The sequence below is a fragment of the Anthonomus grandis genome, chromosome 14 (genome assembly GCF_022605725.1).
Source record: "Anthonomus grandis grandis chromosome 14, icAntGran1.3, whole genome shotgun sequence".
Lineage (NCBI taxonomy): Eukaryota > Metazoa > Arthropoda > Insecta > Coleoptera > Curculionidae > Anthonomus > Anthonomus grandis.
Genome location: NC_065559.1, coordinates 8,450,262 through 8,467,142, shown reverse-complemented (window position 1 = coordinate 8,467,142; position 16,881 = coordinate 8,450,262). Strand labels below are relative to the sequence as shown.

Below are 16,881 nucleotides of genomic sequence, written 5' to 3'. Positions count from 1 at the left end.
ATTTTTTATATATTTTATTTATTTTTTATATTATTTTATAATTTTCTTTTCTTCTTATCTTTTTTTTTCTCTTAGGTTTAGTGTTATTGTTGTGAAATTATTTTAATATGTTTTTTGTTTGTTTTTTTTTTCTCCTGTTATAGGCTTTACATGTAATTACTATTACCCGATATATAGTGTTTGTAAAGTTTTTTAGAATAAATGAATAAATAAAATCAACTTGAAAAAAGACAATATTTATTTCAAATAAATAAGTAAAATATTTTACTCCTAATGCACACTGAAGTACAGACAACATTGAAGCCAAACTAACTGAAAAACCTAATATATAACTTATATTTAAAAATTCTAATATTTTAGAGACAAAATCCTTCATCAGCATCATTTTCGGCAGCCTGAGACTCAATCACACTCAAAAGCATATGTTTTGGCACCTCACTGCCCCTTATTTGTATATTATAGCAAACGAGTTCCATTTTAGAAAGACTCTGCCTTAAAACATACGCTTTTCGAGATATTTCTTTGTTGCCAGAATACGACAGACCCAAAAATCCAGTGTTAATGGCCCTAACAAAATTACAAATATTAAAACAATCACTAACATTTCCAGTTCCTAAAGTATTGATGCACTTCCTCATCAATTCCCCAGTAAGATCGGCAATTCCCAACACAAAATCGTATTGTGTGAACAATAAATTTAATAACATATCGTTGGCATTTTCATATTGAAAATATTGGTCGTTGATGCATTCCCAACTTTCAATCTTATCGTTACTGATGTACTGATAGAGGCAAAGGGCTTCAATAAACTCTTGCATTCCACTGGTAAATGCTCGATGGTAGAGATATGGGTCGTGATTTTGAAGTTCCAGAGCTATCGATTTAAAGTTGTTAGCACAAAGGTTTTCGAGTCTCAGTTTGGCTTCTTTTAGTATGGAATCTCGTTTTGACTCACTAAAAAATTACTAGAATAAATATGACAGTCAAATTTACACATTAATGCAAAATAAATATTAACACAAACATAACCCACTCGTTAGGAAACGTCCATTTATCTTTTTCATTAAACTGATTCTTAATTGTCTCTAAAACGACCTAACTGCTGTTCTACGCAATAAAGATTAAAAGTATCATGGACAGAAGGTTCCTAATTCAAAATAAATTATTCTTCTGCGGAAGTAATCAAAGCTTGTATTGGATCACTATTAAAATTTTATATTAAGTTTACTAGAAATGTACCACTAATCAGAAAGCATGAGGCAACCTAATTTTTTGCTAAAGCACGGACAATGTAAAATCTTCATTCCTTCACATTTAGCCGACCAATCTCTCTCGTTGCACCCATACCCCTAACATGTTTTTTGATACTTCTTATTAGACGCAAATTTTAGATTTGTGAATACTCGCTTAATACAGATATTTAATAATCAAATACACCAATGTTTTTAGCACTTATATTTTTATATTAAGGCTTTTCTTATCTTATTGCCCAGATTTAATGGACCAGAATTTAATCCTTCACATTTATGAGGGTTTAAACTTAAGCAGTGATCGTTTTGAAAGGTGGACCAGACAGGGTGAGAGCATTGCATTAGCTTGCTGAATATTTGTAAGCATAAATGATAAGTAGATTTGAGAGTCATCTGCATCGATATGTGAAGAAGCAAAATTCAAATAGTTCTGAATTGTGATGTGCATAAATTAAAAACAAAAGTGGGTCTAAGATTGATGCCTGAGGAATTTCATTTGATAAGTATTCGATGTGCTCTCCAATTAGTGTCACGTATGATGATCATGATCCATCAGATATCTTTTTACTAATCGGCATACAATAGGTGATGGTTTAATTTATCGAAGGCGTTTGAGTAGTCGAGCACTATCAAAGCAATCAGATCCCCCTGTCAGTTGCCTCAAAAAAGTCATCAGCCACCATTAAAAGTGCAGTTGTGCAATTATGATATTTTATAAAAACCAGATGGCAAAATATGATCTTGGTATATATTCACGTATCTGGAAGTCCAGTTTTATCCCATTAGAGAGTTGGTAGGATGCTAATTGACCGTAGGCCCTTAGGGTAAGAAGAATTTCAAATTTTAGGAACCAATAGAAAAAGCGATTGCTTCCAGCTGTAGGAAAGGTTCCCGTGGTCTTTTGATTTTGCATATGTATAAAAATGTAGAGTATTACGGTCCTGAGCCTGGGTTTACGACAGTTGTAGCCTTTATAAAATAACTATTTATATCCTGAACATGTCCCAACTGGAGAGAACATTACAACGGAATGTGGTATACTCTTCAATAAATGTCAAAATCAGGAGCTAAAATAATTAATGAAAAGATGAGATGCAATATGACCATTGTAAAGCGCCCTAGAGGTTGTTAGGAGACTTTTATATTTCGATAGTTAGCTCGCCATACCCACGGTTTTAAATATCTCATACCATTTTGTATCACTCGACATTCCCCTAATTCGGCAGAAGTGCTCGTGATTTATGGCTTCGTACCCGGAAAGCGCTGAAAAATACGCGCCGTCAAAGGAACTGTTCCCGCGATAAGTTCGAGCCGCCTGTAATAAAAAAAGAAGTAGGGCATGCAAAAAATAATGGTTGTAACGAGTCTGAATTTCGGTTTTCGCCTTTAAAACAGTCGTTGGAGAGTAGTCTTTGCGATATGTTAGACCAGGTGGTTGCATATTAGACATGTACCGGGCTCCGCGCTCTTTTATAAAAATCCATAAAATATAAATAGTTGTATATAAAGTAAAGTGTAAAATCAGAGATTGCCGCGATTAACCAGTTAAAGTTTAGGAGAATAAATTAATTTCTCGTAACCAATTACACGACTTTCTTTTTCTGTCTACAAGTCGAACACCCGACGTAATCCCTAATTAAATAGGGTGGAACCTAACATAAAATTTTGATCCTTCGTGCCTGATGTGGAAAATATGGTAGTGCGACCCATATTTAGTGTATTTTCGTCGATGTTCCAGCAACCAGTGTTCCTAGTAGCAGGAAAACAAGTAAATAATTAAAGGTTTGTCAATTATAACCCAAGTAATTAAAGCCAGCAGTAAACCTAGGGTCATCCTGACTTCCAAAACGTCACCTTAACGTTTTTGATGAGCTGTTTTGTTCAAATTAAGCTAAGATTTGTGCAAGTTGGTTTTAATTACACCTATATAGTTTGGTTTTTATTTTCTATTTACATTTTAACCTTCGTAACCTACAGTAATTAAGCTGTTTTGTGGATTTTTACTTGAAACCTATATTTATATTTTAACCTAGTTCAATAAATGCAACCATAATTTAATGAAGAGTTTATATAACCCTTAATAAACTAAATCTTTCAACCCTAAAAACCTATTTGACATATTATAAACTACATTTTTAGCTCTAAACCTTATTTTTTTTTATTTAAACTTACATGTTTTTAATGTTTTTAAGATTAAAATTCTCATATTCAGCCTTCTAAGAATTGAGTTATGCATTTTAAATAGATTTTTGCATATATAGCCTTAAAAACAAAATATTTGTATCCAGCCTACTAAACTATTGATGATAAAATTTAATAATTTAATTTAAATTTTATTTGGTGTGTTTTTAATCTCTTTCAGGTTTTGTAAAATTTGGTTTAGCCTTGGTTGTTTAACCCATTAATTTTTATATTGTTGTTTTAAGATTTTTAACCTTTAATTTTTCTTTTTTGGCATAGGTAAATAAGTGCAAAACTTTTTATTGTTTTCTTACCATCAAAATGGCGGAAGATCTTAGTTCAGAACAAATTTTAGATAAAGCTAAGGCAGAAATAAAATTCCTCATTAACAAAAGAGGTCACATGAAAGCCTCTCTAACTCGTTTCCAAACATTTTTAAATGCCTTACCCCAACTCGAGCTTTTAACTCCTTCAGACCTCGTCCAAATCGAGACCAGGTTTAAAGCTGCTGATTCCCTTTTGCAAGAATTTGGACAAATTCAATTGGGTATCGAAGACGTTTGTTTGGTGCACAAACTGCCTGATGCTCAAGATCAGACCGAGGTCAGATCAGACTTCGAGGAAAAATACTTCTCAATAATTTCCAAGGCAAAACTTATATTACAAGCCACCAACCTCAAAAATGCTAGCAACAATCCTGGTTTAACCGTTGAGACTCACCCTGAGCTCAGCAACAACCCTATAAATAATATGGCTAGTATTTTATCCACTAAATTACCTCCATTATCCATACCAGAGTTTTCTGGTTCTTACGAATCATGGACCCAGTTTCATGAAACCTTCGAGGCTCTTATTGATAAAAATCCCTCGTTACCCAAGGTGCAAAAATTTTACTATCTCCAGTCTGCCCTTAAAGGAGATGCTGCCCAGATAATAAGCTCCCTTACAGCTACCGATGGCAACTATGCTGTTGCATGGAATTTACTCAAAGAGCGCTATGAGAATAAAAGGGCCATAATTCATGCTCATATGAAAGCAATTTTCAGCTTGCCACCCCTCAAAGAAGATAACCATATCCAGTTACGCAAATTCTTAGATAACTTTCAAAAACATTATCGATGTTTAAAAAATCTAGGTGAAAATGTGGATAACTGGGACACACCCTTAATATATCTACTTACCTCAAAATTTAGCCAACTTACACGTAGGGAATGGGAAATCTATTCCAAGAATTTTGATAGCCCTTCAATCCTTAACCTCACTACATTCCTCACAGAGCGTTGCCACCTCTTAGAGTCAATTGATTTTAAAGTGCAAAATAAACATGATCCAAATCCTCAAAAGAGTTATGGTACACCTAAGACATTCACCAATGCCGTTTTTGAAAATAAATGTCCTGTTTGTAAAAATAGCCATTTTGTCTATGCATGTGAGAAATTCCTCAAACTTCCTGTGAGCGAAAAGTACAGTGAGGCGAAACGTCTAAAATTATGCACGAATTGCCTACGTCCAGGTCATTTTGCATCTGTTTGCACATCCAAACATTCTTGTAGAGCTTGCCAGCGAAGGCATCATTCATTGCTACATTACCCCAGAAATAACTTTGAGAAAGATTCCAGGCACATAACCTCAAATGTAAATCCAAGTATTACTAAGCAACCCCCTCAAAATTCGCTTTGCACCCAAATAAGGGCAACCTCAAGCAATAACCATGATGGTATTAACCCAACACAGTTGCCCAATCCTCAAAGAGGTAATATAAATCCTCATCTTTGTGAAACCCCGAGTTTCTTGCCATCAAATCAATTACCCCACGCTACTTCACACCAGGTGGTAGTAGATCAAAAGGTTTGTAATCCTCAACAAGAGAATAATCTTAAGAATAATCTTCAGCCTGAATTGCCTATTGATTACAGTTTTGCTTGTGCTAATTCTGTACCAAATACTTTTGTGCTCCTATCTACTGCTTTAGTTTATGTTTATGACAGCTGTTCGAGACCCATACCCTGTAGAGCCTTACTTGATAGCGGGTCACAGTCTAATCTTATATCAAAGACCTTGTTTGATATCCTAAACCTCAAGTATGAGAAAGTGCACATCCCTGTTTGTGGTATAAATCAGGGAACAACCTATATTAATAAGAAAACCTCATTAACGATTAAGGACTTAAGTAAGAGTCATCATTTTAATCTGACTGCCTTAGTAATCGATAAAATTACCGATAAATGTCCTCAGCAGACGCTAAATGTATCTAATTTCATTATTCCCAAAGAAATTACTCTGGCAGACCCCACTTTCTTTGAATCCTCTGAAATTGATCTCCTTATAGGAGCTAGTCTATTTTATGACCTGCTTATTTCAGGTCAAATGAAACTTGGAACAAGGAATCCTATCTTGCAGAACACCAAACTTGGTTGGGTAATTTCTGGACCTATGCATGTTTCCAAGGGTTTTACACCCCTGAAATCCATATCGGCTTTTTCCTTGAATAATGAGTTTGAGCTAAAACAATCACTTGAGAAGTTTTGGCACATTGAAGAACCCTTCCATGAACCCTGTAAGTTTACCCCAGAGGAAATGGAGTGTGAATCCCATTTTAAGAGTACCTTTACTCGAACTTCTTCGGGTAGATTTGAAGTTAGTTTGCCCTTAAAGGGCACTGTATCCAAACTAGGTGATTCCCAAGAAATTTCCATGAAAAGATTTTTGGCTATTGAAAGAAAACTTACAAGGAATCCTGAACTTAAATTCTCTTACACGCAATTTATTCAGGAATATGAAAAATTAGGACATATGTCAAAAATTAATTCCCAAGAAAAAACGTCAGACCCCATCTATTACTTGCCTCACCATGCCATTGAGAAATTGGACAGCACTACTACCAAGTTAAGGGTAGTGTTCGACGCCTCATCTAAAACAACAACTGGCATTTCTCTAAACGATATTCTAATGGTTGACCATTGGTATCACGTGATTTCGTCACAAAATCCTGCAGATATCATCTCTAGAGGTATGAGCCCAGTTGATTTGGAGAGTAATAATCTTTGGTGGCACGGACCCTCCTTTTTATTGAAACATAAAAGTTTTTGGCCTTCAAATAATCATGTGTCGAATTACGCTCGACAAAATACCGAGAAATCTAAAATAATCGACATTAATCCTAAATCCTTAATATTCTTTGCAAAGGAGAGCAATGATTTTGTTATGAGCCTATGCTCGAAATATTCCTCTTATTCAAAGCTCATTAATGTAGTCGCTTATTGTTTGCGATTTCATTTTAACTTAAAATATAAAGACAAAAGAATTACTGGTGCCTTGTCCCAAACTGAGGTAATACAAAGTGTCAATTGCCTTGTAAGGTTAATTCAGAGTTCCGCGTTTCCTGAAGACCTATTCAGCCTAAAAAATAATAAGACGATAAGGCCTAGTAGTAAGCTTAGTACTCTCAACCCTTTTCTTGACAGTGATCTCCTCCTACGAGTAGGTGGTCGATTAAACCATTCTAAGCTAACGTTTAACCAAAAACATCCTATACTGATACCTTATAATCATCCCTTTTCTAAGCTTGTTGTCACCCATGAGCATATCCGCAATCTACATCCAGGAACGCAAGCTACGCTGTCATTTGTGAGGCAGCAATTTTGGCCAACAAATGGCAAGCAATTGGTTAAATCAGTGATTCGGAAGTGCATAATTTGTTTCAAGTCCAATCCTCGATCATTAAAAGCCCAAATGGCAGCTCTACCCAGTGTCCGGGTTACTCCCTCCTATGCCTTTTACAATACCGGTGTAGATTATGCCGGACCTTTTGTTCTAAAGGACTCCAAATTTAAAAATAGAAGGCTTCTTAAGTGCTATATTTGTTTGTTCGTGTGTTTGACAGCCAAGGCAATACACCTCGAACTAGCTACAGAGCTTACCACTCAATCTTTTATTTCTGCCTTTTTGCGCTTTGTATCCAGAAGAGGCCTATGCAAAAATCTACATTCTTATAACGGTTCTAATTTTGTTGGGGCTAAGAATGAGTTTGACAAAATTAATACTATTTTAAGGGATGAAAGGTTTCAAAATGCGCTAAGGAATAATAAAATTCAATGGAGTTTTATTCCTTCTCACTCGCCACACTTTGGTGGTCTTTGGGAAGCTTCGGTAAAGTCCACCAAACAGCATCTTAAGCGTGTTTTAAATAATACTCCTCTACACTATGAGGAATTCTATACCCTGCTTGTACAAATCGAGGCCATACTAAACTCCCGACCGCTCACTCCTCTCAGTGATGACCCGAATGACCTCGAGGCGCTGACACCAGGGCATTTTCTTATTGGTCGCCCTCTTAATAAATATCCAGAGCTGGATTTATTGGACGTTCCTGATTGTCGCCTCTCCAGGTATCAGCACCTGCAAAAGATGTCTCAGCACTTTTGGCAGAGATGGTCTGATGAATTTCTGCATACCCTGCACCAAAGGTTCAAGTGGAAGTCCAAGGTCAAGCCATCGGAGCTATTAGGTTCTCTGGTCCTATTAAAGGAGGACAACCTGCCTTCCTTGCAATGGAGAACAGGACGTGTTGTCGACTTACATTCTGGAAGTGATGGAACAGTTCGTGTAGTGAGTGTGCGAACTTCTAGTGGTGTTGTGAAGCGCTCTATAACAAAGATTTGTCCCTTGCCCATCGAATCCCCCCGTGACATTCGCGAAAGTGAATAAAAAGGGGCTATCCCCTTGTTGACGCTGTAAAATGTGTTTATTTTGCTTAATTTAGTATTATATGAAATCTATATTTTAAGCTAGCTTTTAGTTATGCTTTGTTCTTCCAGTGGAATAATCATTTGTATTTATTTTACGAAATGTTCATGCTAATTTTTAATAATACAGTCCACTTCTCATCCTATTTGTACTAGGAATATAATCCTTTTAGTTTAAGATTACCTATTTGTTTTTTGAAAAAGCAATGATGCGTCTATTTTTAAGTGTGATTTGGTAATGTAATTTAAAGTACAAATGTTTTTACTGGTGTATGTTAATTTAAGTACTTAACTGCTTATGTAAATCTTAGTCTTAATTTTGCAGTCTCTGATTTAGGTAAGCATCTCATCTCCGTTTTCTGATTATTTTAAAAGATATCTCCCGGATACTTTCAAGGGCGGCGGTATGTTAGGAGACTTTTATATTTCGATAGTTAGCTCGCCATACCCACGGTTTTAAATATCTCATACCATTTTGTATCACTCGACATTCCCCTAATTCGGCAGAAGTGCTCGTGATTTATGGCTTCGTACCCGGAAAGCGCTGAAAAATACGCGCCGTCAAAGGAACTGTTCCCGCGATAAGTTCGAGCCGCCTGTAATAAAAAAAGAAGTAGGGCATGCAAAAAATAATGGTTGTAACGAGTCTGAATTTCGGTTTTCGCCTTTAAAACAGTCGTTGGAGAGTAGTCTTTGCGATATGTTAGACCAGGTGGTTGCATATTAGACATGTACCGGGCTCCGCGCTCTTTTATAAAAATCCATAAAATATAAATAGTTGTATATAAAGTAAAGTGTAAAATCAGAGATTGCCGCGATTAACCAGTTAAAGTTTAGGAGAATAAATTAATTTCTCGTAACCAATTACACGACTTTCTTTTTCTGTCTACAAGTCGAACACCCGACGTAATCCCTAATTAAATAGGGTGGAACCTAACAGAGGTAACATCAACACCAACAGACTTCGTCATTTGTACGCTGTAATTGGCTACCGAGAAAGTCGAAATAAAATATACCCCGTACTTAGCGTAAGAAGGAATGTATCAAGGCTATAACGCTACCAAACTCCTGTACAAGTTAAAATCATTAAACTTAAAATTCAAAAGTTATAGACTCAAGAAACGGTATTCTTTACGATAAAATGTAAGGTTTCATAAATATACAGAAATTATAAAATAAAATAACAAAATGCTTACTTGTTAAAAGAATAACTCTACTAAAACGAAAAAAAAGTAAAATCGTAGACCATCGTTACATAAAAAATAACTTTTGTTGACAATGTTTACACTAACAAAAGTAGTTTGCCTACTAGCATCTTAATAATTCCTAAATATTAAGATGGGACTGTATAGCTAGCAATGTTTAGATTTATTAACCTTGTGGGGGTACATGCTGTACCCCACACGTAAATAATTACTTACATTTGAAAGATTAATTCTTTAAATGTATTGTCCTTTTATCATTGCCATTAACAATACCTTAGTCAACTAACAAAATCATAATCGGTTAATTACAATTAATATTTTTTTAAATTATAATCAATTTTGTTGGCTGGGGTACAATTTGTACCCCGCTTGTAGCTTGAAATCTTCGGTTCGCAACATATATTCATGCACAATTCTCGAGAAAATAATCACGCGTTTATAACCTTGAACACCGAACATCATGACTTCAAACCAGACATGATACTCCATTATAATAATATAAAAGGGGCCGTAGATACTATGGACAAATTGGTCAATCAGTACAGTGTAAAAAGAAATACAAAAAGGTATCCATTTGTACTTTTCCAAAATATTATTGATATAGCTGGCGTAAATTCATATTCACTATGGAAAAAAAAGTTTCCAGACTGGAAAAAAAAACAAATGGACAACAGGAGATTATTTTTACTTGACGTAGGACTTGCCCTCATAAAACCGCACGTAGCCAGAAGAATGACAAATCTAAACGGCTTCCCAAAAAGAGCCGCAATCAATCTGCTATGAATCAAGTGCTACCTCAAGAAATCTTGCCTATTCCGCCAAATCCAGAAGGGTCATTTGGACGCTGCCATTGTTGTCCAAGAAAGGATGACAAAAAGTGCCGGCTTTATTGTGAAAAGTGCAAGAATTTTTTTTTGTTAAAATCACGGCCATCAAAAAAAAACTAATTATTATAACAGGTGCAATCAAAATGACAATTGAAATTGAATTATGTTATATTCATATTATTATGTTCAATAAAAATAACATTATTTTGAATAAAATGCTTTATTTTGAATAAAATTTGATATTTCCATATGCTTAGTAAGATTTTCCTATCCACACTTGAAAAAAAAACAAGAACAACCAAGGGGGTACAATATGTACCCCCTTGGTACTACTCGTTCGTTCAAAAGCTTGGTAGCACAAAGGTTAATAAAAACTGCTAGTTCTGTAGCTAAGTTCTGCGTGGGTCGGAACTACGTCATCATACGAACTACGGCATAATTAGTGTGGCCAATTTAATTTATTATGATGACACTTTAACTATAGAATCTTGATACAATTCCCGAATAAGTCTTTTTTGATATCTTTTTTTGTAAATAAGATTAGTAAAACAAATTAAAATATAAATAGGCATTAATCATAAAGTTTTCATATATTGGGTTACTGCTATTGCTATTGCAACGATTAAATTTAAGTATTCAGAAATGTGTTTGATATCTCTTTCGATTTTTAATGCAGATAAGTTAATTTCTTGTGGTTGCTGTTTTTAAATTTATAAATAATTTGACCGTTATCTGAAATAGAAGAACTGTGTCCACTAAGATCTATATGTAAACCAAAATAAGATTTGTTAGATTGACTAAGATGTTCTGCGATTGTGGTTTTGAGTTTACAGATTGTTTTCCCAATATAGATGGATGGATAGTCAAGCCATCTTAGATGGTATACTTAGTGATGTAAGAAGAGAATATTCTTGGCCAGGAAATTCTAGCTGAGACTTTTCTGAACTGAAAGCTATTTTTTTTGTTCTTATTGCTTCGCATTTACAGAAAGCGAAATAAACATAAAAATTGGAGAATAAACAGGACATATTGGAAAAGTTATTAAAATTAAAAAATTATTTTTTTGTTTAGGAGGGTGTGTACATTGTTTTTGCCAATTCACCTTCTCATCCCAAGAATTGTTATTTCTTAAAACCTATTTTGTTGCTAATGAAACACTTTTTCTCTGTGACCTGTGGCAAAACCCAGGGGAATCCTTGGGGATTTTAGATAAAATCCCCAAATTCAAACAAGTGTACCAACAAATTCTAACCCTAAAGGATACTTACAGTATTGGTATTAATTGTTTCTGTGCTATATTTGGAGGAAGAACAGAAATTAATGTAGTTATAATGTCTGCAAATACTTACAAAATTAGCATGCAATGTATCAAAGTAAAGCAAAATTTGCTATAAAACCTAAAAATTATTAGCTTATAATTTAAAACTGTTAGAGCAATCCATAACTGAGCATAAAAACAAAATTCCACAACTTCTCCTCAGGATATTGAACCAGGATTAATTGAGTTAATTAATAGATTCTGAATCTGAGGATGAGGAAGAAAATTCTGTTTTTTTATTATGTTGCTTAATCAAAGAAATTATATGTTTTTTTATTGTTTTAGTTTTTTCTATATATAAAAAACACTGTTGTTTCTCCTCATAATTTTGTGTAAAATTTCATGATTCTTATTACCCTATTTCATCTTTAAATGTATTTTTACGCGAATTGAAAAGGTTCACTCTCAAAAAAATCTCAATAACAGGAATATTCTCCAATTTTTCATTCTCAAGAATTTTCCATCACTTATACTTACCCTTAAGGTCAATATGGGAAATTTTGTGTTTGGTATTAACTAACATAAATACAAACCAACTGTATTATGAGATTTTAAAGAAATTTTGATGTTTTGTATATATGTAGTTAACATTTTGGAAATTTAGATGGAAATGGAACCTATAAAACAGACAAATTTAATAAACATTGGCACAGCATAAAGAAACCAGCAATCGCACTTCAATAAAAATACATTGGCTTGAATAAGCGAGTTCGGTGCATGTGTACTAACGCAGGCGCGGCATATTTGCTTATAGTAGGGATGCCGCTGACACTCGCTACGGTCCACGCGGCTTTTGCCTTGGCTAGAGCCGGACTTAAACATTTTTTTGATATTATTATCTTGTAAAATAAAAATACCTACGTAGTACAAATATTTATTTTTTAATATTAATAAAGTTCATACATTAACAAAATATTTAAACAAAAATAAACATCGCATTTCTACATCTAACAACGACGATATAGAAGAATACGTGCAGGAAGTTAATTATGTATGAGGTATGTATCATAAATTTAAGAGACCATTCTTTGAGTAATTTTAAAACAAAAAGTTCATATAAACATATGTCCAGAAATTCTTCGTTCTCAATATACAGGGTGTTAAAATTTAACAACAACTAAAATATACCCCACTGACTTTTGTGCAATTTTTATTATGTTCTGTGGATTATACAAATAAAACTATTTTGTCTCTTGACTTGAGTGGACTTTTTTTTTCTCGAAAAATAAGCAAGATGCGAAAAAGTTGTGTTTGTATTTGAGTAAATCAATTAAGATATTAAAAATGGCACAAAATTCAGGTGACCCACCTTTTTTTGCCACAAATATTTCTTCAGGTCCCGTTCGAGATTACACTGAACCTAATAAATTTAATCATGTTAGAGGTAAATTAGCTCCTTAATGTTATAAATAACACCGCCAGAGAACTTGCGGACCTATGTTCATATGTACTTTTTGTCTTAAAATTACTCAAACAATCGCCTGTTAAATTATTTATGGTACATACTTAATTAACACCCTGTATAGTAACGCTTTTAGATTAACATCTGACTACATAGTAGTTTAAGGATTTAAACTAATTATACAAATAAAGTAATATTTGAAAACAAATAGAAACTCTTAGGCCAATAAATTAAGACAAATATTTGGCAACAATTCAAAACAATTCTAACATCTGCGAATTTTTGTTTAAACTAAAAAAACTTAAATCACAATTATTTGAATTGTTCTTACATAAAACAGCCGCACGACTCATTCCCCGCGATTCTGTAGCCATTTTAATCAAAATCACAAAACAAACACACAAAAGTTTTTATAAAAAACGCTACGCTTTGTAAAAACGCTATCAAAATAGTCACTAAGTACGGCGCTGAACTAGGCGATACACCTATGAACACAGTTCGATAAACAGTGAGCTCGGCATCCGGAGAACATGGCTGCCGCATGGCTAAGGATGCTATTAGTTCGCTTACATTTTTGAGCGGAGTGCGACTGCTGGTTTCTTTATGCTGTGACATTGGTTCAGCAATAAATACATAATGCCCCAAGCCCTCAGGAGCTAGTATGCTGTGCGAGGACTTGCTAGTATTTTTTTTTTTGCCTTAATATAAACCTAAATTGCACAACAAAACAAACAATCTAAACTATGAATCTATTGCAATTGCAATCCTATTTGCAACACATAAAAATTAATTAAAACTCATAAAACTAATCAAAGTCCAAAAAATCAAACAATTCAACAAAATATTTTTATAACAGGATTACCAAACTAAAGACCTACTGTAGTTTGTAGTCCTTTAAAAAACTGTTTCGACCATACTGCATCAAAGCAAGACACAGATCAAGATTAAAATTCAAGGACCATATAAGTGGACATGTTAATTTCTAATATTTACCAAACCATCAACAAGCTGTCTATTTTGAAGAATAATAAATTTTTTGATCCTACTTTCAACCAATCCCAATGAGTTGCTACCTAGTTGTAAATGTAAGTGTTATTTATTAAAATATTGTTTAGAGGATTATGAAATACTTCAGGATATGCAAGTAAAACATTACTTCTAGACCTCTATTTTGAGTCTATATCTTAACGCTGGAATTTAAACTTTAATTATTTTAGCTTATTATACATATTGTTTATAGAAGCATAGCCCTGATAATTGTCTAAGGTCAAAAATGCTGGGCAGATATTACTACTAGTACATCAGTACATTTCTTATACTCTCTATAGGGTTTATTTTAATTAAACTTTTCCATTCTCTTTCTTTCTTCCATCAATTGTGTAGAAGTGAAATCAAGACAATAGGGAACCACCAAAACTATAAGCATGCTTTTATATTTGGTAGGGTTGCATACAGTTTAAAACACTTGCCAACCCTATCAGTGAATAATGGATAATGTACTTATTTTAACTAATTTAGATGCAGTTTTCACACTTACACATCTGTAGAGGTATTATGAAGCAAAAATATAATCCTTTTGGATTCTATTGTAATATCTCTACTTAGTTTCACAATTCTCTCATGACGATCATGCCGGTCATCCAGCTCTTCAGCAAATCGTTTAAACATTTGAATTACAGGATTATTCTCATCCAGACTATCCAGAACATCTTTTGACTGCGCCCCTACTGCTGGCTTATTTCTCTTTGACCTGTTACCTTAAAAAGCAAATATATTATACTCTTACAAAAAATATTGTGTGTTCTTATAAGATTTAATTAAAAGCAAGAAATATTTAAATATATGAAGTTTTTGGAAGTTATAGAAAGTAGTAGTAGTAGGTAGTAATAATTTAGAATCAAATGATCATAGGATGTAATCATAAAATAGAATCAGTACCTTTAAACTTTGACATTGTTTAGTTAAATTTTTCTTGGGATATTTGTTATTTAGTAATTTGGGGATGTTTCCTCTTAATTGTAAACAGAACCAAAAACACAAATTCGATAGGATAGGGATTCCCTTCCAAATATAAATATAACCTTAAAAGTTAAAGTTGCTTCTAGAGTTCCAATATTACTTAGGCCGTCGTCCCACCAAAGATACGCGACGGCGACGCGAAGGCGATACGATTTCGCCTGGACACATTCAGACGACATGCAGTTGCCCCACCAAAGATACGCGTTTCGTGTTTCCTACGTTTAGTTGTTCAGTTTAGTTCATTCAAAATGTCATCGAGTGAAGACGAGGATGTGGTTGCAATGTATTGGTATTTGCGGAATAGAAAAAAAAGGCAAAAAAAAAAAATGGTGGGTGCATCTTTTTATTGAGAAAAATAAAAAAAAAGAATGTTTGTTGCTGCTAAGGAGCTGCACAGACATCCATTAAAATTTAAATCTTAGAATTGGTCGAAAAAGTTAGACCTTACGTTCAAAAAAAAGATACAAATTATCGAAAAAGTGTGAGTGTTGAACAACGGCTGTTAATTACGCTAAGGTAAGTTAATAACATGATTTTTAACGTGCAGTTGATCCATTACGTTTTAGTGCCAAACAAATTTTCTGCTAGATTTTTTTTTATAAATGTACGTTCTTATAATAATGTAATTTAAAGAAAAACAAATAGGTATGGGGTAAGAAGATTTAAATTTAAGCAAAATTTTTTTGGCACTATAACGTACTTATTTATTGGGGAAACATGCCATTTCTAATTATTCATCAACGATCAACGATAAGAGCTGTTAAAGAAAATATAAATAATATTATAGACCAAACTTTAATCTTTTTATTACGGTTAATACAAAGTTAAAGTATTTAATTTGGTAAAACACGTAAATGTGTTGAAATTTATTTAAAGCCACTTATTTTAAACTCGATTTCCGGTTGGATTCTGGAACTCTTGCGAAAGTGTTGTGCTAGTGTGGGTTGGCCACCGATTTTCGACCTGGATACCGGTAGGGAAAGCTAAAGGTGTGACGCTTGTGCTTCTGCTATACCATTCATTGTCAGTACTTCCGTGCATCCAGGAATTTATATTGTAGATGAAGATGGGAATGGCCCTGTACTAGTGTCGAATGTACCCGATTGTCCATGATTAGCATTGGATGTTGTACCTGAAGACGTATTATCTAAAATGTTGTCAATAAGACCCAGTACGTCTCTTTTAAATCGTCTGGTTTGTTGAGGGTTCATTTGGTTTACTTCTGGTAGTAAACTTAATAAAAACATTTTATTTGGGTCCTAGGTTTCATCTCTGTTTTTACGACTTTCACAAAACTCTAAAAATGCTTTATCGGGATCAAGTGCCTCTGATTTAAGTTTTGTAGCCTTATTTATAGCTGTTTTTTTAGTACCCTTTGTTCTAAGCTATTTGTTTCAGGTTCAGTATCTTCCACTGCAATTTCATTTTGGATCTCCGTATTTTCGGATTCAGATTCGTTTTCACTTTCGAGATTTTCCGAATCTCTGGCAACTGGTGATGGTATATTCCCTAGTGAATCAGAGTCCGGAGCATTCGTCTTTACAAATGGCACTATAAATTGCATACTCTCATTTAAATAGTATGACTTTTTAGATTTAGCCGATGATCCACTGGGAGGTGATTTTAAATTCCTCACAAACGCTGATCGTACATTTTTCCATTTTTGTTTACAGGTGCTTACTGCAACAAAATAAAAATTATGTAACATATATAGTTATTTTTTTAAATACTGTTTTTTTTTCTAATTTTATTGTACCTATCACATAACCTGAATTTTTTCTTTGTTTTTTTTTCAGATATCTTGCCTCGGGATGTACGTTTAATTCACTCCACTTTTATTTTGCAAGAGGACAAAGCACCATAGCAAAAATTATCTTTGAAACAACAGATGCTATTTGGGAATATCTACATAACCAATATATGCCAATTCCCAA

At 33.8% G+C, this 16,881-nt stretch overlaps 1 protein-coding gene across 1 annotated transcript; it reads right to left on the bottom strand.

Moving 5' to 3' along the window:
* Positions 1-220: 220 nt before the first annotated feature.
* Positions 221-15,021, bottom strand: LOC126744432 (translin-associated protein X). The gene is made up of 3 exons (XM_050451843.1): positions 14,867-15,021; positions 14,466-14,685; positions 221-954 (listed from the first exon to the last, which is right to left on the bottom strand). Exons 1-3 carry the CDS (start codon positions 14,880-14,882, stop codon positions 357-359), a joined length of 834 nt encoding a protein of 277 aa, XP_050307800.1. The 5' UTR covers positions 14,883-15,021; the 3' UTR covers positions 221-356.
* Positions 15,022-16,881: the final 1,860 nt, after the last annotated feature.